The sequence below is a fragment of the Berghia stephanieae genome, chromosome 6 (genome assembly GCF_034508935.2).
Source record: "Berghia stephanieae isolate SIO BIC M18660-M18661 chromosome 6, UCSD_Bste_1.3, whole genome shotgun sequence".
In the NCBI taxonomy this organism is placed as follows: domain Eukaryota; kingdom Metazoa; phylum Mollusca; class Gastropoda; order Nudibranchia; family Aeolidiidae; genus Berghia; species Berghia stephanieae.
Window position 1 is genome coordinate 21,530,388 of NC_088365.1, and position 26,816 is coordinate 21,557,203.

The window sequence follows — 26,816 nt, forward strand, 5'->3', positions numbered from 1 at the left end:
AAAATATTTTCAGAAATTAACCTAAAACTATGATTTAAAAACCTGAATCTGGAGGAAAAATACGAGTTGGCCAAATTTGATCTCTCAAAAAATATGGATAAATCTACAGAAACATATCATGTGCAAAAATATCGGGTTTTATATAATAGTTATAGGTCATATTAAGCATCTGTGAAAAGGAGGGTGGCATTGACAGTATATAAAAATAAACAAAACAAAAAGAAACATTACTTGACTGGAAAATATATATTTTAATCCGTTAAAGAACTGGCAGAAAAAATAACAAAAGTGTAACATTTCTTTCTAAAAAAAAAAAGTCCTAAAAAACGAATTAATGAATTTAAACAAATTGGTAAAAATGTACACTTCTCCAAACCTTAAATGATCTTTCATTCATGATTCATAATCCCTTTTACTTTTAACTCTCATCTGTCTCACTCTGATGGCAAGCAAAGTTATCGGTCATCTCCTTCATGACATGAGCCATGTGTCTGATATATTTCTGTTGGAAATTGGCCACTGCTAGATCATTGCAGTTATGGTAGTGTCTCATACAGTCTGGAGTCGATTGGTAATGATGGGGAAGATGTTGCGTAGTTCGATGAAAATGGTGATAATAATGAGGCAGCCAAGGCCTCATGGATAGTGGTGGCTGGTGGTAATGATGATGACTGTGTTGTTGATGGTGTTGGTGGTGGTGGTAATAATAGTGGTAGAGTTGATGATAGACAGGGTTGATGGAGGTCAAATTGCTGCTCCATTGAGAGTGGTTGATGGAATGATGGTAAAGAGAAAGCCAATACCAAAACCAGTTATAACAAGAATTTACGAACCCATGAGTATCAACTTTTTCTCCCTTCATTGATGTTTGATGAGAGTGTTCAGTCAATTTTTGTTTTGATTTTGTTTTGGTGCATTGAGATAAATGAAATTCTGTATAACCTTTCGAGCTTTTGATATGCTTCTTTCTTTGCCTCTCTGTGTTAGAAAGATGAAATGATAAGCTTGATGACAAAAATGCTGATGGCTTGGATATATGTTGATGATATAAAGTTTTAGATAACAAAGTCTCCCCAGAGATACTTTTGTTGTTGCTGGAATTCAACTCAAGATTGTGTATGTTTGCTTTTTGGCTGGTAGTGCTGTCATCGTGCTCCTCATTCCTTGCTAGTGACGAGGTATTTTCCAATTTCTTAGCTTTTACAGGATCAGTTTTGTTACTCTCTAACAAACAGTGTGCAACATCTGTCACGACTACAGATATTTTCCCTTTTTTCTCAGTTTGTAACTGATCTGGTTTAATGTTTCGAGACTTCAAATTTTTCTTGGGATGAGATTTCGATCTGTGATGATAAGATGGCGGTCGCTTGTAGACTTTACCCGAGTCTTTCATATTTTCATTTTTAATACTTTGCATAACAGTTCTATTATTGCTTTCTTCTAATGCAGTAAACTTTAATCTCCTTGCTGCAAGTACCTTCTTGACTTTTTCATCACTGGAAATTATAGAGACATCAATATCGGAAACATCGGTATTTGAGCTAAGAGTCAAATCTAGATCCCCTGAATCAGATGACAGGTCAAGACCTTTCAAATCAATATCGTTAACTTCAACATTCACTTGTGGCACAGATCTCTTAGCTCGAGTACAGTCTCCAGTTTTCATGGGAAATTGATGAGAAGAATCAAGAATTTGTGATACACCATTAGCTTTGGCAGATGATGCTATTTTATTCTCCTTGGTAATTAAATTTCCAACTGATACTTGTTCAGATTGAATATTATCAAAGGTCAAATTTTGTGTTTTATGTACTTCAGAATGAACAATCTCTTCAGGTCTCATATCATTATCTGATACTGTCTTATCATCACTTTCGACAGTCTCTGTTACTGACATAGAGCTATTTTTATGTTTCTCATGTGCAACATCACAATCTTCCACAGTCTTACCATCACTTCCAAAAGACCTGCCTTTGGTCACAGAGCTATCTAGACATGTACCTGACACAACATCACATTCTGACACAGTTGTCTTGGTTGATGTCATCATATTAGCATTGGATGCAGAAATAATAACCCCACCTGATACTGCTTTAACATCATTTTCAGCAAACTGAATTTCTGCTATGGTATGTTTATCAATTTTATCACTCTTGGAGCAAACCTCTGAGACAGACGATGTAATTTTCTGTTTGAGAATGTCATCAACTGGATTTGTAACACCAAGACATCCATCACCACTTGCTGCCTGACACTTTAATCCCGCCATTTTCTCTTTTCTTTCTTTCCTTCTTTGCAACATTTCTGAGTGCATTTTGTCCAACATTTGGCATTCTTTGTCAGGGCTTGCCCGTGCAGGACGTTTAATCGGAGATTTAGTCATATTGTCTCTGGCAATTGGTAGGTTTTGTAACTGTTTTGGTCTGGCACCACGGAAACTATCAGGCTCGATTTTGGAATTGTCTTTGGCTTCCTTTGTAAGATTACATCTAATTATTGTTTGTACATTATTCTTCCCTACATGACTACTTTGGTCAATGTTATTCACATCTTTTATTTGATTCTTTTCATCACTTGCTACAACTTTCTTCCCTTTTAACAATAGTTCCTGCTGCAGCAACACATCAAAATCTTTGTTGAGTTGTGAGCTGGAACTAACTGTTTTTCTACAGTCTTCACCGTTTCCTTTCTTTGCTCGCCAATCACAATCATCACTACCTCTATTTCTCCAGCTATGTGCTTCATTCCATCTTCCATTTCCTTTCTTTCTTTTACTTACTTTATTTTTGCCTTGCTGTTGTGTGTGTTTCAGGTTATTGTGCGTTTCTTTTGAGTCTGAAAATGATACTCTTTTAAGAAAGTCTCTTACAACATTTGGGTTTTCAAAACGCTCTGATCTCGCTATTTCAACCAATTTCTTTATTTCCAATTTCATGTCCGCCATCTTTGAAAATTCACTGCTTTGATGGAAACCAACTGCAATTTTTGGATTATATTCTTGCATATCAATCATTGGTAAGGGTTTAAGGAAAGATTCACAAACCTTGTTGTTACTAACGCCACCTGGATTAAGACAAAAATTTTCAAAGTCTTCCTGCAATTGAGAAAAACTTTTAGGATTTTTCCTTTTAGGGAATAACATTGAATATCCACGAGAACCTTTACAGCATTCCCCTGTAGATTTATTATTATTTTGAGATTCAAAATCATTTTCATTTAGTGATGGATGAATCTCTTCCTCAACTATCAATGATTCCTTCATGGACATCATTTCTATTTGTTTCAGATGAAAAGGTTCTTCAATATTCTTCTCTGCTTGACTTAAACACACTAGAGTCATTTCATTGTGCTGGTCAAACTCCTTGTCATTATAACAAACCTCTCCTGTGCTGTCTCTTTGAAATCTTGATAGATCATAAGGCTCTGAAATAAAAAGGTCTACACACTGAAATGATTTTGTTTCATCAATTGAACCTGGACACAACTCCAACTCCTGTATCTCTTTGACATGATTTATCTCACAGTCAGAAACCAAATCTTTTACTGAAATCTGCTCTGGGGCAATTTCAGTTCCAACTAAATGTTTCACACCGGCATTTGATACATTTGATGATTGTGAGCTGTTTTCAGAGACGCCTTTCTCTGAATCAGTTTCATTAAGTCCCTTTAAAAAGGCTGAAAGGGCAAATGGTCGAGGATGTTTCTGTCTTCGAGGTTTGTGAGAAGTCTTTAATGTTTGTATGGAATCATCAGAGCCTTGATGCTTTGCCAACAGGATTTTATCGGTACCAGAGCTAGCACTATCACCTGGTTGAACTCTCTCTGTCAAAACTTTGCTTTTATCTTTTCCAGAACACTCACTTGAAGCAAAAACAGCACCATTGCTATGTGGATCTGAACTGCTAACGAGTGAAAAGCAGTCACTCAAAGTCTTGTCATTACTCAAAGTAAAAGATCCTGCTAAATCTTCTCCAGTTGTGGCCACCACTGAAAATTCATCTTGACAAGAGTCCTTTTCATTTGTGTCACAAGAGCAAGTCATTTTTTCCAATTCATTTGTATAAATCGTCTTCCTAGATTTCTTACATTTCAAGCATTCATGACCACCATCACTATTTTCTTTTTGACTTTTACTTTCATTTTCAACAGTACAGCATTTTAAAGATGATGACTTGGCAGGCTTCTCAGAATACAATTGGGACCCATTAAGTGCATGTTCATTGTCTTGACTGAATGCTTTATTGCCTTCTTTTATGCTAGTTGAACAAGGAATTTGATTATTTTTCTCATTAGCACACACATCTGTCAAACTGCTAACGGAATGAAACTCACAGTTGTCTTCCTCTAGACTTTTTTCTTCACAAGCACTTAAAAACTCCAGACTGCTACTGGTACACAAATCAATTTCTGAATTCTTTGATGAGGCTACATCTCCAATTTTACGATCATCATCACCACAGTTTTCTTCATTTGTAGGTTCACTGCTTGCATTATTTTTACAACAGTTTTCACTACTCTCTGCATCAATATCTGTTCTCCCACTTTCATAACTTTCTTGATGTATCGTACCACCATTACCAAAACGAATTTCTTCTGGTGTTGAAAGAGATTTGAATGACAAGTCATTTTGAGTGATGATCTTCTCTGTAGTGACCATATCAGATAGATTCAGGGCGACAAATCTCGTTGCAAGGTCACTTGGAATGGGATCTTGAATCAAAAAAAGAAAATAAAAAAAATTATGACAAAATAATAAATGGTATAGCCTTGTGAGTGTATGATCAGCTATTTATTAATTAATCTTTTTCTTTTCCAAGATAGCTTGTGAAATTGTGCTTTTTAATTTTTTTTTTGAAAATGTGAAATTGAAACAGTTGGGAACAGGCACTTGTCCAGGTGTCTATAATACAGTGAAAGCAAGGCAAGAAGAAAAAAAAAATAATCCCAAAAACTCAACTTTCCTCAACTGGTGGTCAAACCTGAGACCTCCTGATTACCAGTCAGACCCATTCCACCGCATGCACAGGGATTACCATTAGCATCCACTGACCTATGTTCGTATTTTAACAATGAGTAAACAGTGCAAGCCACTTAATCGGAATAGGACCGCCCAATTAAGCTGCATTCCGATAAACAGATGCCATGAGTGGCCTCCATAAATGAAAGAACCTACCAAGACTATACATACATCTATTGCAGGAGCTATGTAATATAATAATATTTATGCAAAGCATCCTTTCATTTGTTTGTCTGAGGAGATGCCTTCAACTTTCACAAAATTTAACATTTCATATGTGTAGTCAACATAACAGACGAGAGAGAATAAGTTACAGTGTCAATGACTACACTATATACGAATCTACCAATACACCCTATTCCAAAAACTTGTGGTAGACTAACAAAATCATAAAATGTCAGTAAGTTTGATTTTTCTTTTTTTTTATGAGAGTAATATTGCAAGCTGGCATTAACCACTGTAGTTCATTTGGAAACGGTGTAATAACAGTGTTGTTATTAAATTATATTTTTTTTCCCAGTCAACCAACATTCTGACTTACCTGGTAATTTAGGAATATGAGTTTTGCACTTCCTCTCCACAGCCCACAGTTCCTTTTCTTGTTTTCCTTTACTCACTATGCTGATGGCAGCACCATGGCTTCCTGGTTAAAAAGTTAAAAATCGTATGCCAATTATAAAATCATGGTTGAAATAATATTATATTAAGTGACAACCAAGCTATTTCAAGCGGTTACTCTTTTTAATATAAACGACATCTACATATGTATACAGATGGACAATAATTTTTATTAAAAAAACAAAACAAAAAGCAAATAAATAAATATATGAGTAAACAAATAAATAAACAGACCAATCATCATGCACCAAATATTGAGAACCAGAAATCTGCTTATGCATAATAATCTCAAAATCCCCACCACAGTTTTGATTATTCAAAAAGCGATTTTAAAAATCACATCGGAAATTTCTTTGTGGTCATCATTATATCGCAAGTAATAGTTAAGTGAATTTGTAAAAGAAGCAATTATTAATACTTGTTCTGACATAGAAATTCATAAGTTAAGGAACAAAAAAATGAAAACAGCTTCACTTTTATTTCACAACAAAAATTTTTAAAAATTCATAGATACCCAAAGGTGCAAAGGATAATAAAAGGTAATATATTACATTATTAAACCTTTTAAATGGTCAAAAAAAAAGTTCTACTTTTTTACTAATAGAAAAAGTTCTGCAATTAATGTACATAATACCATCTCATAAGATTTAAAGAGGGAAAATAAAAATAGTAATACTTATATAATATACTTACAAATAATCAGTGATAGAATTCATATTTTGATTAAAATGAATAAAAACAAAACCGATTAAAAAAAACAAACCCAAAAAACTAACCAAAACGTCCTGCCCGGCCAATTCTGTGCAAATATGTTTCGTGGTCTAAGGGTACATCCAGATTGATCACCATATTGACCTTATCGGCATCAATACCTCTTGAAGTCTGGAGAGAAATAGACAATATATAAGTGGAGAAAAAAAAAGCTTAAATACAAGAGAAAAATTTATTTGATAATTAGGGGAAATCTCTGTGCTTTCACCACTCAACCAGTATCTTTTTCTTTTATCTTTCAGCTTCAAAAAGTATGTTAAAACACAATCTGTTTGATAATTACAGATTAAATTAGGTATCCCAAACTAAAATTTCAACTGCAGAAAACTGCTGTTATTTTGAATTGAACAAATACAGATTGTCAAACCATGAACAACAGTCTTTAAATGATTAAAATCGGACAACAAATAAAAAAGTTACGAATTTTTTATTTATTTAATAACTTGTAATTTTCGTACACCAACAGAACATGCTACCAAACAGCAAGTTTAAGGTGCATCAAAACAAACAAAATAATAACAAAATTGAATAATTTGCAAGCAATCGCAAGCCATGGACATAGATAATAAGAAAAATACTCAAACAAATATTCACCTAGTATAATTCAGTTACTATACAGCATCAAAATCAAGAAAAAACATGACCCGCGTGAAAATAATTTCACCGAAATCGCCAGATGCACCATCTTCGGCACTGTGCAGACTCGTCAGTAATCTAAATTAAGGCATGAAACTTATCTGAGCCTTAGAACTGGCACCAGACAGTAAGCCCAATTTTTTTCAGAGAGATAGAGGCAATAATTACTGAGATTTTACGTCTCAAAATTCGAAAAAAGGCCGAAATCGCCAAAGGAAGACATTTTGAGAAATAAACAGTGTTTCCGCTACAAAAAATTTAAATGATGAGATATGGCTATGAAACTTCACATACAAATGATTTGAGGGATGGGGAATCCAAATTTATGTCCTTTTCACAATAAGAATGACAAAAACAGAGTTATGAGAAGAAATCAAGATTTAAGCTCTCGAAAATCAACAGAAATATATGTCAAAAAAGGGGGAAAAGTCAAAAATTCATACCACGACCTAACACAATAATGGAAGTTAATGCTGCACCTACTGGTGGCGCACAGTCGATCAAATAAAATAAATAAATAAAAACATTAGACAAAAAAGTCAGTACACAAAAGCATACAATATCCAATGCAACCCACGAACATGAAAATTTATACCTATCCATAAGTACATATTTTGAGACACCTCAACAATCAACCTAAAATTCAACGCCCTGCCCTAACACATTTTAGTTTATATAACTAAGGCAACGGTATAAGGACACGCTTTAATGCATATAAATGCACAGACACCGGGCAAACCTATCTTAGCGCTCTTGTTACTCATCATGTTGAGCGTCAGCAAGATGGCTTTCTATTATTTCAACATTTTTAACACGCCTGAGTGTACTTAAACACTTTAATATGTTTTTTTACCCGGAAGTTCATATTCATACAGGGAGTCCAATATAATATCTAATAACAGATTATACATACGCGGACTCTGGAAGCTGATCATATCCACATAGCCTATAAATGATAAAGATTAATTTAAACACGGACTATATATTGCTATTATGGTCTAATAGCCCAACATCAGTATGAGTATAAGGGTTATCATTGGCTCTCCACTATACACATTTTAAATGCATCTATAAAATGTTTAAATAGAAATAGACATTATATTGGACTCCCTTATTGTATGAATACGAACTTCCAGGTAAAAAAAACATATTAAAGTGTTTAAGTACACTCAGACGTGTTAAAAATGTTGAAATAATAGAAAGCCATCTTGCTTGACGCTAAACATGATGAGTAAATAAAACATATGTAATAATCAGAAAAGCTACATGATAGGTACATAATTATGAGAAACAACAATTGTTTAAACAAAGCATGTCACTGATCAAATGTAAAGTGATGGAAATAGATACATAATTTCATTAATCAATATAATGTAAATGTTGCTACTCGAAGCGATAAATAATGTGAAATTGAATGTAAGCTTCAATTTAATTATAAAAACAGATAGAAGAATGGATGTTTCGTGTTTCCCCTTTACCAACAAACGCATTCAACTTAACGGCACTACCACATCATCTATACTGTTTGGTTCATCCTGTTTGTTGACAAAGGAGAAACCTGAAACGTCCATTCTATCTGGTTTTGTAATTAAACTGAAGCTTGAATTTAATCTCATAGTGTTATTCAATCAACATCAGAATCTGAAACCCTTCTTCGTTTAACAGCAGTTGACAAAAAAGATGCTTCTGCCTCATCATCAGTAATCATCCTTAACAAATAAATTTCTCAAAAATAACATCAATCTTTTTGACATAAGAGGGGAATGACCCATAAGGAATTTTACTTTTCATCAACTCCCAGTATGGCCCAGTGATAGATTAAACAGTGAAATAGCAGCAACTAAAGAAATTACCCTACTATCCCTCAAATCTGCAACAATACTTTGAAGCTTTAAATTGTCACCTGAAACTTCATTTTCTAGAAAATCAAGAACATGTTTATGATGGTACAAAAGAGCATGAGCATTTTCAAATATATTATTGAAACGATTACTTCTAAAACTGCAAAACTGAGACTTAATATTATTAGCTTCAGAATAATTTAGCCATTCTTCCCTTGCCCCATTTTTCTCATCCCCCCCGAGGTCCCAATACTTCTGCAGTTAGTCTTATAGCACGTAAGGCTGCACTTTCTTTACCAATACTAGACTGAAAATGATTAAACTTTTGCTGACTGTCCCTCCCAAGTGAACCCCCCACTTTAATTACATCCCTCTCAAATTCTAACACAGCACTCTCAACAGCTTTAGATAGACCAAGCAAAAAATGCGCGTTACAATACAAAAAATGTGTACATAGACCGTCTATATTCCTCATCATGCAAAACACTCTTACGCCATTCATGAATTTTTTTATTTAAAAGTTTCATATTTGCCGCTCTATCGGACATAAGTTTTGTTCTTTAATTTTAAATTAAAAATTTCTTTCTTTAAAATATTACATTCTGATGAATCGACTTTATAGATGAAAACAATTTTTTGGAAGAGACAGACTTTGATAATCTTCTAACATGGTCAACATTAACAATTGTGGAAGAAAGTGGGATGTGGGACTCTGAAAAAGATTCTGGCAATAAAACAGAAGTGATCAATGCAGGGGTACATTCAGGTTTGGCTGGATTCTGAGTAGAAACAGACGTAGAGGGTAAGGGGTAGAACCAAAAGTGAATGACGATGACGGTAGTGGTGCTGAACATGAATCAGGTGTGGACACATTCCGAGAATTAATATTCGTGGAGAGATGAGGGGTAGAACCAGATACAGTAGAAATGCAGGACGATGGTGGTGGTGGTGGTGAGCTGAGAATCTTAGTAGAAGTAGAAGGTTGACTTGATGATGGTAGTACAGATGAAGGAAATAAAACGGTTGGCTGAGGACTCAGTGCTGGCCAGTCAACAGTAGACGACGGTGGTGGTGAGCTGAGAATCTTAGTAGAAGTAGAAGGTTGACTTGATGATGGTAGTACAGATGAAGGAAATAAAATGGTTGGCTGAGGACTCAGTGCTGGCCAGTTAACAGTAGACGACGGTGGTGGTGAGCTGAGAATCTTAGTAGAAGTAGAAGGTTGACTCGATGATGGTAGTACAGATGAAGGAAATAAAACGGTTGGCTGAGGACTCAGTGCTGGCCAGTCAACAGTAGATGACAGTGGGGGTGGTGGTGGTGGCGATGACGAGGGTGGCTTTGTGGCTGTGGCAGGAGGAGAGTTTAGCTGAATTTCCGTCAGATGACAGGGAAAGAAGGGTTTCCTGAGCCATGCCTGAAGTGCTGCTGGGTCCCTGCTGATATTTTTTATCAGCTTCCCCTTCTTTGTTTCTGCAGCGAGATACATGCCTCGCAACTTCTCTCTCGTGCAAATTACAGGAGAAGACGATATGTCTCCTAGAAATTTATGGAAGTCTCCATAAGTATGTCCATGTTTCAGGAGAAAATTGCCGAGGTCCACAGCAATTTCCTTTGACACAACAGTCTTTTTAAAATTGTTCTTCTCCAATGTCATGTCTACACCAATGGCATTGAGGGCATCACTGAGGTGGTGAAGATCCACAGGTGCATTCAAAAACGTTTTATCTTTCCCTTTTGCCGCCTTCACCACCTTCAAAATTTTTTGCCAGATACTATTGACAGGATAACTTGAGTCTGGACTTAACATGGAGAACCATTGTTCCACCTAGAAGGGAAAAAATAACCAGAAAATATTGAAGGGCTTATAACTAATGCATTAGTATATTAGAACAGAAAAAAAATAGAACCTTATACAAAAAGATAACCCTTGATAATACATCAGAATCCAACAAGTTTAAAAAAAGATAAGGATTAGGTATGAAAAAATTAATATACTTTGCTCGAGAGAGGAACACAGGGATGGTTTAGAATTTAATTGTATTCCATAGCAAACATCTAGTCTTGTCTAACCTAGTAAAGACCTTTTCAACTAGTGCTATTATACCAACAGCACATGGCCCATTGCTAATTGCTGACTGTTGCAGGCATGCTTAAATTATATCATAAAAAGAGCCATAAACACGTCTTTTACTTGTCTATGTCACTCAGTCACTTGTAACTACAAACCCAAATAAACTCAACCATACATGTTAACAATAAAATCTACTGGCAACCATCATGAACTTATATGAATCTGAAAGCTCCATAGCGGGACCTTGTGTTTTACAACAAAAAATCAAATCATAAGCTGGTTTAGCCTCACTGTACTGATAATATTAGCGCAGTAAAAAACATCAAAAACAACCAAAATATTTATCAAAAAAATATAATGGTGGCCTGTGACAACGAAAACAGATGTGTCATATATTCATAGAAACCTTACCTCAGACACTGTCGTTTTGGCTTCAAAGCGCAGATGATAAAGCTGGACAAACAGGTGTCACTTGCACAGGTGGGAGTGCAGGTCTACGACCTTTCTCCCTTCATCAAAAATGAAGCCCTGAGACGACTCATTTGTTCGTCATCTGAAAATGGAGAATTAAAATGTTCAAACTTATTTGAGATGTGATAATAATAAATAGTTTCTATACACCGCCTTACCCCGTATTTCAACAAGCTCAACGCGCTAAATGATTACTCATTACCATCAACACTATCTATCAAAACTCAACTGTCAAATTCAAATAGGCAGGATTTAAGAATTTAATATAAATCTAAAACTTATATTATAAACAAGCAACCATCACCAAGTCAATCCCATAGCATCAAATAAAAACAAGCCTTTCTACCAAGTAGTCTATACAGTAAAAGGTTAAAAGTTAAATTTAAACTGGAGTTTGAGTCACTATATTATAATAGTAATAGTTCCATCAATCATGGCATGGGTGAAACTGGATCTTTAAAAAACGATTGAAAAACAAACAAGTTGGATACTACTCATTGATGACACCTGATGAAGAATGGAGCAATCCTGTTAAGATTATTATTATAAGATCAAACAATGTGCACCAGATTTCGTCCCAATTGTCAATAATTTCTTAATGAATGAGCTTGACTTAATTAATCTAAATTTCAGAAAATTGAGAAACAACTAGACTTAGACGTCGATAGTGTGATACTTTCCATTTCCTAGTACTAGTAGGACTCACAATCACAAGCACAAGTCTAGCAGTCAGGACGGACACTGACACGACCAGTTTCTATTATTTTATTTTTCATCTAGAAGTATCAGTGATAATGACACGTTCATTCTTAGCGATCGGTGGGCTCCGATAATAATAATAATAATCATGATAATAATAATAATAATAATAATAATAATAATAATAATAATAATAATAATAATAATAATAATAATAATAATAATAGCCTTCATGAATGAACACGAATACAAACATTATCCATTAATTCAGAAAAGTTAGTGGAGTGGAGCAAACAGTATCATGATAAGATTAAGACAAGATAGAGAAAAGCTTCGATCTACTCAAACACCGATCATAATAAAATAAAAAACAATAAGATTTACTTACCACATAATTCAAGTAAGTCCATGTCCATAATTGAAACACTTTTGACTATTCTAGATGGCTGTTTGGAAACGTTACAATACAATCGGTCTCGGTCACCGGCAGTGTATCAACTCACGCGTCGGACGGTAGGAGAGAAAGAGAAAGCGGAAACAAAGGCTTTGCTTTTAAAGATGGCGCTATGTGTTGAATCAAGCCAGCATGCTGGATTTTTGATATTATAGCCTTCAAATGCTGCAGATTTTTATGGTGTAATTTTTTCGCCGTTTATTAACCGTTAAGAGAGTCAAATTTTCAGTCAAAAATAGGGCAAATTCAGTTAAATTTTAATAATATTTTTGTTGTGTTTATAAACGAAAAAATTACACCACACGAAAGGGCATTAAAAGGAGATTCTCCCACACTTGATTTCACAGCTGTTGGTCCGTTCAGCTTTTAGCGCGAGCAGATCTTGTGACGAGACCCGAATTTCGGTCGATCGGTACGCAGTTTTCACAGCGAAAATTTGCAATCGGATCTCTTTATGAGAGCGTTTTTGAATAGCTGTTAAAAAGTTCACATAGCTTGAATAGTTTAAATATTTAGCTCATCTTGTAGAGCAGATATTGAAATATAATATTATCCTTTTTTTTATTAAATAAAGTTTAATTCAAGAGAGAGAGAGACAGATATTAACACCCCACTTTTTGATCGATCCCGGCAAATTCGCCTGCCACACAGCGGTAGTTTGGGATACCTAATTAAATATGACAGCCATGACAACCAGTACCAATGAATTAGGTACAGACCTGCCAACTTTTTCAAACTATAATCAAGGACATCGGAACCCCCATGTCAAAATATGATGAAATCTTACTAATTACCAGCATGTACTTGTACTTGTAAAAGCATACAGTGAACACCATAAATGCTCACTATACTTCAAAGGTAAATAAGAAGAATGAAAGGGAGAGGATGAGGATGATGGTGTCTGAAATTGTGCCCGTTCTAGTTTTCTGTAAAAGATCCTCAATTTTAATGACATTGGGCAAGAAGATTCTTCGGATATTTCGACGACATTTGGTCTTCCAATTTCTGTTCTGTTGTATTTGTTGCCCTCCATCATTCTGATCCATACAGCAGTACACTGAGGACATTACTCTTTAAAATTTCATCTTTTGTTTTGACCCTGAGGCTGGCTAATTTCCAAATATTCCTATGCCTCCCAAAGGCTTGGCCTGCTTTGCTGAAGCATGGATTGATGTCTGGTAAACAGTCTCCATTAGATTCACCTTGCTGCCTTAATAATTAAATTCTGTTACATCCTGTAGTGAAATGGGACCAACTGATAATCAGTCTTTCTGAGAATTTGTGTTTTGTTGATGTTGATATTTAGTCTGGATGCGGATGCAAGTATTTTATTGTACATCTTTGAGCTTGTTTGACTGGGTGCATCTAACTGCATATCCACAGTCTTTGAGCATTGAAGAAGACAGCAACCACTGCATTCCTATTTCCTATAGTCAAGCCCATGATCCAGTCAATTGTCAGGGAGAAGAATGTTGGGGACTGGACGCATCCTTGTTTGATGCTGGGTTTAATGTTGAATGGTTACAAAGAATGTACGAGGAGGCTAGAGGCATTTGAGATGTGGGTGTATAGAAGAATGTTGAGGCTATCAACGAATGAGGAAGTGTTGGAGAAAGTGAGAAAGGGAAGAATACTGTTCGATACCATCAGAAAGAGGCAGTTACGGTTTCTGGGACATGTGTGGAAAAGAGACGGAATAGAAAAGTTGGTAACATCTGGGAAGATCAAAGGAAAGAGAGCTAGAGGAAGACAAAGAATGACTTATTTAAATAACCTAAGAATTGCCAAATGTGGTTTTTAAAGCAACACAGATTTCATGCCCACCGCAGAGGATTGTGATTCGTGGAGACAGCTGAACGGCAACGTGCTCAAGAGCGCAAGCCACGATGGTTCTGTAAGCTTGTTGTCATGGATGACTTTGCATCCAGAATGGTTCCCGAGAGCCTGGCAATCTTAGTGAAGATTCTTTAATTTTCTTGAATGAACTGTGGTGTAGACTGTCAAAAGCCTTCTTAAATCAATGAAGCCGATGTTAAGTGGGCTGTTTCATTCATGAGATTGCACCAATACTTGTACAACAATCGAAACGCTGGCTTCAAGTGTTTCCAATTTTTGCTCTTTGTTCTCATAAGACTCAATAGGAGTAAAATGTGATCACCTACAATATCAGCTCAGTGCATTACCTGCACATCATGTACTGAGTGCCGCCATATTCTATATATATTAACAATGATGTGGTCACTATGGCCCTGGATTCAATCATCTGGTTATTTCAGATGAGTTTATGGATATTCTGATGCGGTAAAAGCCTGCTGCCAATGACCAGGTTGTTCTCCTCACACAAAATTAACTAAACGTTCTTCTCTGTTGTCCATCATCTCTGCAAAATCTTCTCAACCATCACACTCATGTCTATCCAGGTCTATCCAGCATTGAAATCTCAAACATGGATAATCATATCATGGGGAGGTATTTCTTCTAGAATTATTGTAAGCAAAAATTAAATTTGTTTTTTCCCTCTTCATAAGAGTTGTTCATTGGTACATAGATTACGAAAACAAACAATTTGCAGAATTTGAAGTAAAACCTTGCATACATTGCAGTCTTTCATCGATAGGTTTCTATTGAATTATAGTGGATGCTCTTATCTTGTTCTGAAGGAGTGCTACTCCTTCATGACGAATGTCATATTACCATCTGGACCAAATGATAAGTCTCTCAGTCTTGTCCATGACTGTTTATTATTCACCGCTGGCCTTTATATCTGATTCCCATTCCCCTATTCTATCTGCCACCCAGGCAAACATCCAGCTAAGAAATTCCATTTTTTCCAGAGCCATCCTGGATTAATGATTATGAAAAAATCATATACTAGAAATTCAATACAGGATTTTTTGTAAACGTTTATCTTGGATGACCATGGAGAAACAGGGACAGTTGGCAGGCCTATAGATGCAAAAAGAAAAGGATTTCATTTCGGCCCATAATTTAATTCATTTAAATACAACATTTAAAAAAGTGAAACTGTAAAGATCCATAAAAATGCTGGACACACCCAGAGAGTCTTAAGTTCAATATTTATATAACCCCTCCAATTGAGAATTTAAACATCAGGGCTGCCAAGTTCACAAAGCCAAAATGCAGGACACTTTTTTTTTTTGGATGGGGGGGGAGGTGACATCATGAGTAATCATGACAGGTGGTGATAATGGAATAATAACGGTGATCTGATATGGCATATGGATGGTAGTAATGCACTCCACAAATTGTAAGAAATATGTATGGTGATAAAATCAAATTAAATCAAAACTTAAAGCAAACTGCATGTATGGTGACAAATAATTTAGCACTAAAGTGCCAAGGTGACTAGAAAAACGGTTCTTCTTAATAGTGCCAAAAATATCTGGTCCCTTTTTGAGGGGCAAGGGATCAAATTAAAAAGCTGTGGAGGCAAAGAAAAAACTTTATTTAAAAAAAAAAAAAAAAAAAAAAAAACCATTTAAAATCAATTCAGGGAAATGCGGGACATTTTTGCCTTAAGCGGGACGGCGGGACACAGCCTCAAAATGCAGGACACTTGGCAGCCCTGAAACATGCATGAAGCTCAACAATTATCAACCTACTAAGTCAGTGGAGATAAGAATGCGGCATGTGTATGCCTTGAGATGTTGCATTGCCAAAGACCGGTCCTTCTGGTCAAGACAACCTGCTATACACTGGGTGGGCCAATTCCTTGACTGTAGTTCTGATTGAAGACCTTGGGCTCTGTGTAAAGTATTAAAAATATGGTTGAAGACCTTCTGAAAACTTTTCTTGAAAAAGGAATCCAAAGGTTTTTCTACTTCAAGTCTACTTAATTAATAATTTAGGAACTAAATTTAAAAACCTGCATCACAGACAAGAAAAATTGTACATTGAAAGGAAGACATTTTCATCAAATCAACTTTAATAATCCTTGGACATCATCTACCATGACCCAACATTGACGTTTTGTAACCAGCGGTCTACACTAATAAGTTTCAATTGCAATGAATTTGTTTTCAAAATTGTATAAATTTTAATTGACTGACCGGCTTTGAAAATCTGTATAAATGCAATTACACATAATAGTTTATAAAAACTTTGTTTTTCGCATTTGGAGGAAGCACTGCATACAAATGGAGTTGTACTTGATAAAAGTATCCTCCCACAAAGAATTTCTTATTCCATTGATTAATCCTGACACCTCTCAGTCCAGCCTAATCGATTGTATAATATGTACCTAAACTTAAAAAGTGCAAACATTTTTTCACAGACAGCCAAGTAACCAAATAAAAGAAAGATTAAAGTGGAGAGAACTAAAAATTCATATTTTAAGAAGACTTCCTGTTTTATTATGAGAAATATACACAATTCAAAATGTCAAATCTTTGAAAAAGTCAAAGTTATCCATGTCAAATCTTTGATAAAGGCAAAGTTATCCATGTCAAATCTTTGAAAAAGTCAAAGTTATCCATGTCAAATCTTTGAAAAAGTCAAAGTTATCCATGTCAAATCTTTGATAAAGGCAAAGTTATCCATGTCAAATCTTTGAAAAAGGCAAAGTTATCCATGTCAAATCATCTTACCTTGTTTGTAAGTTTGAGAAGATAAGACACTGTTCAAATGAAACGGATGACAAAATCTTGACGACTGCCTCAGTTTTGGCTTCAAACACTTTGTTGGGTAAAGGACTGTCAGGGACTATCACATGGTATTGTTTTATGCCTGGAAGTAATCAATAACAGTAATAATTATAAAAGCAGCATCATTTTATTGCCCCTTTGCTCCAGAGAGCTCTGGGCTCATTTTTTTCTAAAAAGGAAAAGGAGTGAAATAAAGTGTTTGTAACTCAAGATAGGTGGAATAGAAGAATAGCTTAAGAAGAATACATTTTTTGGAAATTCAAAATTGATTGAACGATGACAGACCAAAGAGATTTGTTTTAAATTATATTTTTTCCTCAAAGATACCCACTCAATATAAAGTATAAGATCAGAGGCTATTCACAGACTGAATTTACTTGTATCAGGTACAAGTCACAAGTGTGTCTTTGTTATTCCAAGTTTATTTCATGATCAGCAGTGGACAATAACAATATTTCAGCTTAAATCTATAAGACGTCAATTTAAAATCCGGATGACATTACAATTTCATAGTATGACTTTGATTGAAGAAGTGAAAAATAAATAAATGTACATATCACATGAACACCTCAATAATTTGGCAATATCTATATTAATTGTGGGTCACTCCCAAAATTGCATTGAACACGGTACTATTTGTTTTGATTTTTTAAATATCTCCCCATTAATTGATCATCAATCCCAAGAGCTTTGACCAGAATCAACTCAGGATGCCTTATCAAAGAAGAGTAATTAGAGCGTGCACAATGAAAACTCTATACAAAAGGTACAGAATGTTTGTGTTAAAATTTAAAATATAATAAAATGAATAAATAAATAATCCCTTTATTCATCCCCTGAGGAATTTCTATTGTTCGGGATGTCCGCTTCGACCGAAGGGCTAGAGCTCAGGTGGTCGCTGGTTCGGATAAGGATGTCCACCTCATCTCATGACTGAGGTGGTTGTAGAGGAGATATGATATTGCAGTAAAGGCCCTCCATCCAGATCTGTTCTCAGCTTTCCTCATTAATGTTGGGCTGTCCATCCACCACTTTGTTTGCCGTCTAAAGGACTCCTCTCCCTCAATGTGTATCTCAGGGGGAGAGAGAGAGAGAGAGAGAGAGAGAGAGAGAGAGAGAGAGAGAGAGAGAGAGAGAGAGAGAGAGAGAGAGAGAGAGAGAGAGAGAGAGAGGGATAGAGAGAGGGGATCCCAAGATAATCCAGGTGTAAACCGCATTACAGCGTCACAAAATGAGCAATAGGTTAAAAGTTTCTTGCTCAAGGATAAAATGAGTCTGACAGTGGGATTCAAACAAGGGTCCTCCAGATGTAAGAGTATTTGCCCCCTTGAACTTATATACATGTGTCCTTATATTTCTTAGAAATAATGCCCTTAAGGAAACACATCATCAACCATCGTGGCTTGTGCACTTGAGAATGTTGCCGGTCAGCTGTCTTCACGAATCACGATCCTCTGTGGTGCGCATGAAATCTGTGTTGCTTTTTAAGTCACATTTGGCCATTCTTAGGTTATATAGATAAGTCATTATTTGTCTTCCTCCCAGAAAGCGTAACTGCCTCTTTCTGATGTTATCGATCAGTATTCTTCCCTTTCTCACCTTCTCCAACACTTCCTCGTTCTTACACCTGTCTGTCCATGATACCCTCAATATTCTTCTATACACCTACATCTCAAATGCCTCTAACCTCCTCGTACGTTATTTGTCAAGCGTCCACGTTTCACAACCGTATAAAAGGGTACTTATATCATATGTTTCTAAGACTTTCATTCTGGTCTTCAAGTTTAAAGGAAACACATAGTCTATTTATTAAATAAAGTGAACGGTTGTTTCTTTTAAACAAACAATACCTATTAGTGCAGGATCTGTGATATTCAGCCTCACAAATGTTGGATTCCTCATGTAACGAGTCAGGTGCTGAGCCAGAACTTCAGGATAAGTAGCAGAAAGAGCCAGAATTTGCTTGTTACCAGGTAGTGATGAATACATCCAACTGAAAAAGTGAAATAATGAAGAGAAAACAACATTATCTTGAAAATTAAAAATAAAAAATCCAAACTTTGTGAAAACTAGTCAACAAGAGATGAAGTGAGTAGGAAAGTGCCAGAAGACAATAGAGAATAAAAATTTCGCGGTGGTGATGGGTTTTTGGGATCGTGGATAGCTCATACACTAGAGTCATGCTCTCCCCGCCCAGGCGGAGTTGTCGTACCAGTAAGGTCGCGGGTTCAAACCCCCATCACCACCGCGACATTTTTAATTCTCTATTGTCTTCTTGCACATTCCTACTCACTTCATCTCTTGTTGTTATCAACACAGGTGCCAGCTCCACTCACTTTTCTGAATTGAAAACTAGTCACTTAGCTGACACCCGATAAACATTTTTAATATTCCACTCACTGGTGCTGAGATGTGACAGTCACAATCTTTATTACAGATGTTATCACAAGCCGGATCAAGATTAAGCCAGTTTCTTTTATCATTACAATTCAATACATTGAATCAATTTGAATTAGCTTGCTTTTTACAAATTCATTTCTTTCTTCTTTTTTATTCTTTTTTCAAACAAAGTCATTTTCTAAAATAATACTTATACTTTGAGCTTGTCAAAATAAACATTTAGAGATAATGAGACAATATGAAAATAAATAATGAATATTTGACTTACTTGATTGTCTCTGTAAGGTCTCCTCCTAACAATTTATCGGCTTCATCCAAAACAAATAGCCTAATGCTCTGTGTCTTTAAGACGCCCAACTCAATAAGTTGCTTGATCCGACCTTAGTGAATGACATCATGAAATTCAAAGTAAAAAGAAAGTGAGGACCCCCCCCCCCCCCCCAAAAAAAAAAAAAAAACAACAAAAAAACTTGACAATCAAGCAATCCTGAGTCACATGAATATCATGAGATCCCCAAATGATGAAAACAATAAGCTTTCAGAAATTCAATGATAAGAACAACACACTTATAACATCGTCATGAACATATAATTACATGACATGGTGCCCAAAACCTCATCACTCATCCCCCCCCCCCCCCATATGTCATTAGTAATAAAAAAAAAATCCTCACCATAATGACATACGTTTCAGTAAAAACCCTGTACAGTAATATAATGATATGGTGGTACTCAGTTTCTAAATATCAATAGTCAATACAAACTTTCCTGTAAATGAATAACACTGTTTTCTGACCAATGATATCCCGTACTCATAGCCAATGAAGCTGCTTGATTGGCCAACCAATGATATCCAGTCCCCTCAGGGCATGTAGGCTAAAGCACAGCCCTGTCAGAACACATCTCTAGGTGCTGATTATGCATACAAAAAACAAATCATGTCTACTCCAACTCCAACCATGCTGAAGAGAAGGTGCTGACAATTGATGAAAAGTCTCAAATTTTTGGTGAAATTCACAAGATAACGATGATGAAGAAGGGCATTGTTGCCAAGAAAAGGATTTCCCATAGCAACCATGTTCACAATCATCAAAATCCAGGATAAATTTGAACATGGGTTTGAAGTACAGAGGAAAAATGCAGCAATTGCTGATACGTGTTCCTAATATATATGTATACATTGTCACCATAGATTCTCAACTGTGTGTTTATACATTTAAATGCATGCACGTCTGTACACGAATTTCCATTTTTTTGGATGAAAAAAGTATATGTTATTATTATTATTATTATTAAGGTGAGGTAAATCAAGACACAAAGCTCACATAGGTGGCGCTACCAATTGCACAAATATTCACCATCAGCCATTCAACCGATGTAGCGCTTGCTCATACGCCAAGAGTATTATATATCTTGTCACATGCACCCAGTCTGGTTAGTGAATGCTTGTGCAATGCAAAGCGCTAGCTAGACTATCTTAAAATTGAGCTTTTATATAGCGCAATATCCACTAAACATGCTCAAAGCGCTTTACAAGGGGTCCCTGGTCAACAGCAACATTTAACATGTAGGAGGGGACATAACGCCTGTTAGGCGATATTACAATTTTTCGGACAAAGACAATGCTGTTAATGACCAGGTACTCATTTTACACCTGAGTACGGTCAGAGAATGTGAGTAAAGAGCCTTTTCCAAGGACTCAACTATGCGCCGAGCACGAGGCTCGAACCCAGGACCTTCCAATCCGAAAGCGAGTGTCATACCACTAGACCACATAGCCGCACTTATTCTTCAACCACCAGATACACATGATAAATTTCAAGTCTCTAAACTTCCTACCCGGAGTTCCAGTGGCAATGTGACAATGCTTCAAGGATATCTTGTCTTCGTGGAGAGGGGTCCCACCAATGAATGAATGACATTTCAATTCTGGCAAGCATGATCCTATTGAGTTCACAACATCCCTGATCTGAATGGCAATCTCCCTCGTCGGAGCCAGGATGAGAACCTGCAATAGGAGAAACAAAATTTGTGAAGTCATCTACTGTCATCAATAATGCGCCGAAAGTTAAAATGGTTTGAAATTAGGTCGTATATAAATATTCAATATCGTTATCAATAATATTTGAAAGAAGTCTAGTTGATTACATAATTGTTTCTAGAAATAAAATCACAATCATGTGAAGAGAAAAATAAATGATAGAAGAAAAAAAGAAAAACATAATTTGCAAACCAAGACCAAGACATAAAAATGACTCTCAATCAAAAATGTTTCTAAAAATAGACAAAACAATCAGTTTCTCAGGTGAAATAAACAAAGTTTTTGTTAATGTCTGTTGTCATGCAGACAACTGCACATTTCAGTTGCGTTTCTTGTTCTACAATTTGTGTGACACGCAATTCAGAATAGATAACAAAAGAAAACAAAAATTGAATGAAGTAATCGGACATGACCCATTGGAATGTTTTTCCACACCTGCAAAGCATCTGTCTGTAGATTCAATCCCTCTAATGCTATGACTGTAAAAACACATGTCTTCCCAGTGCCTGACTTAGCTTGGACAATCAAATCTGAAAAAAAAAAGCACATCTTTTTAAAAAAAATATATGACTTATACACAGAATAATACCACTCAGCCTTATATAAGCCTGAGGAAAAGGGTTGAATGAGTACAGGACAAATGGATTCTGTTACGAAAAGAAAATTAAATAAAGATACAAGATATAGCATTGTTTTCAAGGATAAGGTAAGATGCATTTTTGATGTCACAGAATAACCAAAAATAGAACTTCTCAACCGATCTGCCAACCTCCCCAAAAAGAAAAGTGTATTCCATGACCCTAAAAAGTGTATTCCATGACCCTAAAAAGTGTATTCCATGATCCTAAAAAGTGTATTCCATGATCCTAAAAAGTGTATTCCATGATCCTAAAAAGTGTATTTTTTTAGCAAAAAAGTGTATTTTGTCTGCACGCGTGGAAAAAAGTTTGCACTGCACAAACATTTATATAAAAGCCCACACCAAACACAAATCAAAATACTCTGATCTTCATTACTCTCACTCATTTGCAGCAATCTACAGTAATTACAAAATTACTGGTTTATCAAGAAACTCAACTAACTGATCATTTTAAATTAGTATAAGGCTCAGAAATTGCAATATCTAAGGACATTGCTTTCAAAACACTCAAAGAAATGACCAAAAGACAACAATCATGTTGGATTGATGCTAGTGTCTGCGGAAGAGGTGGCTGGTTGTAGACATGGTGCTCTAGTGATGGTGGTGATGATGGCGAAGCTGTGGTGGTGGCAGTGGTAGAAGTGATGTGGTGGTGGTTATGGCAGTGACAATGCTGTGATGGTGGTTGCAGGTAAGAGATGCTGATGCTGATGTACTAAATGAAATTCTGATGGTGATATACATCGGCCAGCCCAGTAAATCAGTTGTGAGTTTTGAGATAAAATGTTTGGGAGAGTGATCTTCAATTCAATGAATGACATTTTGCCAACTCTTCAAAAACAGGAATTTGAGACAAAAAATAGGAATCCTTTTTTTTAAACAATGGATAATTCTGTATCAAAATTACCACCAACTTTGCCACCAAACACATAAAGACAACAATCGGGCACAGCTGGCAAAACGACATTCACATGTATTAGGTAATGGAATGGGGAAGGGGGAAAGGAGTGCAATTATTTTTCCTACTTATCTCCCATTTGACAAAAAATTTTTTTTTTAAATTCACCTTTTTAGCCCCCCATTTTTCTTCTTATTATTATTATCATCAATTTTGAAAATCTGAATTTAAGAGACTATGGCAGAATAGTGGAAAGGAAATGTTAAAATAGGAATGAGTCCGCCAAACACAGAAGTGTTGGCAGGTATGAATAAATTGAAAACCATAGTCCCGAATTATGTATGGCAAGCTGTGTTCAGGTTTGGGTCATATGTGTATGGCTTTGAGGCCTGGACTTATCATGGTGTGACGCTTTCAATTTTATAAATATTAACGAATATTTCATCCAACAATTGACCTAAGACACCAATTATAAATTTAATGAGTTTGAGGTCATGTATCCTACCAAGGTGATGCAGTGAGTCAAGTCATTTACTACAAAATCTAAATTCTATAGCTTATGTTTGTTTTTGTTTTCAAGGGTTTTACGGCGCTTGCAACACATTAAGGTCACATCAGCGCCAGTAAAAAGGAAGAAAATGGGATAGCAAAAAGTTCTAGAATTACAATTAAAGCACAAAAGAAAAGGTGAGACAAAGGGGAATTGGTTCAAATAGGAAACGGATGTAGATTCCAAGAGGACACTATCAAAGTACTTAGTTTGAGATCACCTAAAAGTCTCATCCAGACACAAGCACAGGTCCCAACCAAGAGGAATACACTCAAATGTTTACAAATCAAATAATATAATTTGTAAACTTAGCATAATGCAATGCATAATAGAGAGATGATTTACAAGGAAAAAAATATCATCTCCCAAAATCCTAACTATACATTCGACTGTTTCCCTCCTAGCCAAGGAACTCCGGACAGGGTCCGGACAAAACTAAGTAATATCATTCCAAGACAACGACAGGAAACAATTGGAAAACGGGTAGAGGGGGATAGAAGACACAGCATGTACCTCCCCGCCCAAATTCTATAGCTTAGGCTCACATCTAAGAAACCCTTTGTCTTAGTCATCTGGGAACAGCTGATAGAAAGATGGGAATTAGATTGTAAACATTTACTCACCTAATCCACAGCGACCTAATGGGATGGCTTGTAGTTGAATAGGGGAAGGTCTTTTGAACCCTGATTTTGTCAAACCCTCTAGGATTGGTGCTGAAAGCAGGAGGCCACTGAAGTTTATGCTTTCAGATATATGTACATCGTCTGTGCGTAATTTATCTTCAAAAACATGGGCAACCGACATTTTGTGTGGATTGGAGACCTGTTTTCCTCTAAAATAAAAAGAATGAAATGTTGACAAATAGCACCAATTTCCCTGAAAGAACTCAGTCAATTCAAGAAACTCCCCCCCCCCCCCCCCCCCCCCCCGAAGAATAATAAGTGACAATGAAAAATTCTGTGATTATTGTCAGACATATCAGGGTCTGATAGTAGCTCAGTTGGCAGAGCACTTGCTTCATCCTGCATGGAGCCGATAATATTTTTATGCGTTTTTTATGACTTTCTACAGCGATTCGATAGCTGGTTTCCTTATGATCTGGTGGAAAGTACTTGCAATAACTGGCATCCTATCTTGAGGGTAGCAAGCAATTGCTATTGTTCTTTACATGCTTTAGAAACCGGTATTACCTCCAGCTCCATAGGCCTAATGGCTCTAAGGATTTTTTTAAAATGTTATCCCGAGACATGTATATATATATCTCTCTGCCAAATTTAATCAAAATTGATACACTCGCTCAGTATTTTATTTTACTCGCCATCAACCCCACTTTTTAGGACAAAAGCCTCAAATTTTTTTCCATTTTCATTTAACTTTAACCTTAATTTTTTCTATATATGAAAATAATTTAAATGAAAACAAAGCTTATTTTCTGACCTTTAAAATGATACCCAACACTTGCCATTTGTTTTTTTAATTGAAACCGAATTACTGAAAAAGATAAGTGGACCATGTTGACTGCAAAACCCAAACTTTCCCGATCGCCGCGAGACGCTGGTTTTGAGGCATCAGTGAGATCACAGATTCTCACCGTAACTGTAAAATTGACTAAAAATTTCAACAGAAAAATATAAATAACCCTAGAACCGCTAGTCGTAGAGAAACAAATAAGGCATCAAATTTTATGTTTTTTCATGTACCATCCACTTGACTGGGTCAAATTATGAAATTTTGAGTTAGAAAATTTTATCAAAGTGTCAGTGAGAGACTTTCCAACTTCAATTCTTTTTTTTTTTTTTTTTTGTACATATCATAATATGTCTGTCTCTATTTCTTAAACTAGGTACTTTGGTAAACGTCCATTTGGCCCTCTAGCAGGGAGCCGATAAATGGGCTAGTGGCTGTGACCCGATTTTTTGGACTTTTGAGTGATGGGTCTCAGAAAAAGTTCCATAGATTTTTTGTTTATGGATGAATTTTAATGATTGATGTCTTATTTTCTTCAGGAGAAATTACTCTATCGTTTGGTGTAGTTTATTTTAAAATCAATGACAATTTAGTATAACTTTTGATTATGGATAAAATAGGGTATAACTTAGCTTTGGATAATTAAAAGATTAGAACTTGGTAAATCAAAATTTCATGCTGGCTCGTTTATTTAACATCTTAACTTTTATATAAAATTAAATTCAGGGGAAAGTTGTATACCGCATCCATGAAATTCGTTCCAGCAAAATCCTTACTCAAATATTAGCGGCCATTTTAGACCAGTTTTGAAATCCAAATGGTGGTTACTACCGGAAATGCAACACTTTTCAGGTCACAAAGTCCGTCAGTAAATAACAAAGGCGAATAGAAGACCATTTTTCAGCCTTTAAACTAACATAACTTTTCTTCTGCTTATCTGATTTTCACAATTTTGGTATCATTAGAATTGTGTTGAAAAGCACTTTAAAATGATATATCTAGGTTTCATTGAGCTCAATCCAATTTGAATTTTTTACGCCAAAGTACCTACTTAAACAGTCGTAAATAATAAGTAATTACAGTTGGATGTTTCAGATTTCATCAACTTTCTTCATCCAGCAGAAAATTATAAACGATCCTGTGTTATACTTTTTGAAACGTTTGAGAACGTACCATTGAGGTACGTTAAAAAAAATCAAATCGAAACTACCCTCTCTGCTAACTGCTAAGTGTAAATGGCAGATGATTGATTTCATTAGTATCGTGTTTGCGATTTAATCCTACAAATCGATATTGGCATCGTTTTAAAACCCCGGGAAGTTCAACTTCCGGCAAAATAGTCAAAATAGCAGATAATATAATATTTTAGTGCTGGGTCGAGTTTGAAACGATCAAATCGAGCGGGTTTTCGATCGAGTCCTCTAAAATCGAGTCGGTTTCGGGCGGGTTTCGAGTCAGTGACGTCATCGAGCAGTGATTCGTTTGAAAAAAAAAAAACACGAGCAACTCGTTTGCCACAGGAAACTTCACATACCCCTCCCTCTCTTATGTCTGTGGCTGGCTTGACTGCAGCTG

The 26,816-nt window shown here is 35.8% G+C and overlaps 2 protein-coding genes across 7 annotated transcripts; both read right to left on the minus strand.

Annotated features, from left to right (window-relative positions):
• Window positions 1–231: 231 nt before the first annotated feature.
• LOC144974667 (uncharacterized) lies at window positions 232–26,512 on the minus strand. Of its 6 annotated transcripts, none has more exons than XM_078917755.1 (11): window positions 26,322–26,512; window positions 24,398–24,606; window positions 22,122–22,216; window positions 21,485–21,653; window positions 19,914–20,025; window positions 19,096–19,238; window positions 17,189–17,327; window positions 16,205–16,346; window positions 6,412–6,517; window positions 5,559–5,660; window positions 232–4,710 (listed from the first exon to the last, which is right to left on the minus strand). In XM_078917755.1, the coding sequence occupies exons 2-11, from the start codon at window positions 24,576–24,578 to the stop codon at window positions 419–421; spliced, it is 5,481 nt and encodes a 1,826-aa protein (XP_078773881.1). In that variant the 5' UTR covers window positions 24,579–24,606; window positions 26,322–26,512; the 3' UTR covers window positions 232–418. The 6 variants fall into 6 exon arrangements, with proteins under 6 accessions (XP_078773881.1, XP_078773882.1, XP_078773883.1 ...); XM_078917756.1 differs by having other exon boundaries at window positions 26,293–26,512; XM_078917757.1 differs by having other exon boundaries at window positions 26,289–26,506.
• Window positions 9,629–11,505, minus strand: LOC144975535 (uncharacterized). Its single transcript, XM_078919697.1, has 2 exons — window positions 11,369–11,505; window positions 9,629–10,711 (listed from the first exon to the last, which is right to left on the minus strand). Exon 2 carries the CDS (start codon window positions 10,691–10,693, stop codon window positions 9,629–9,631), a length of 1,065 nt encoding a protein of 354 aa, XP_078775823.1. The 5' UTR covers window positions 10,694–10,711; window positions 11,369–11,505.
• Window positions 26,513–26,816: the final 304 nt, after the last annotated feature.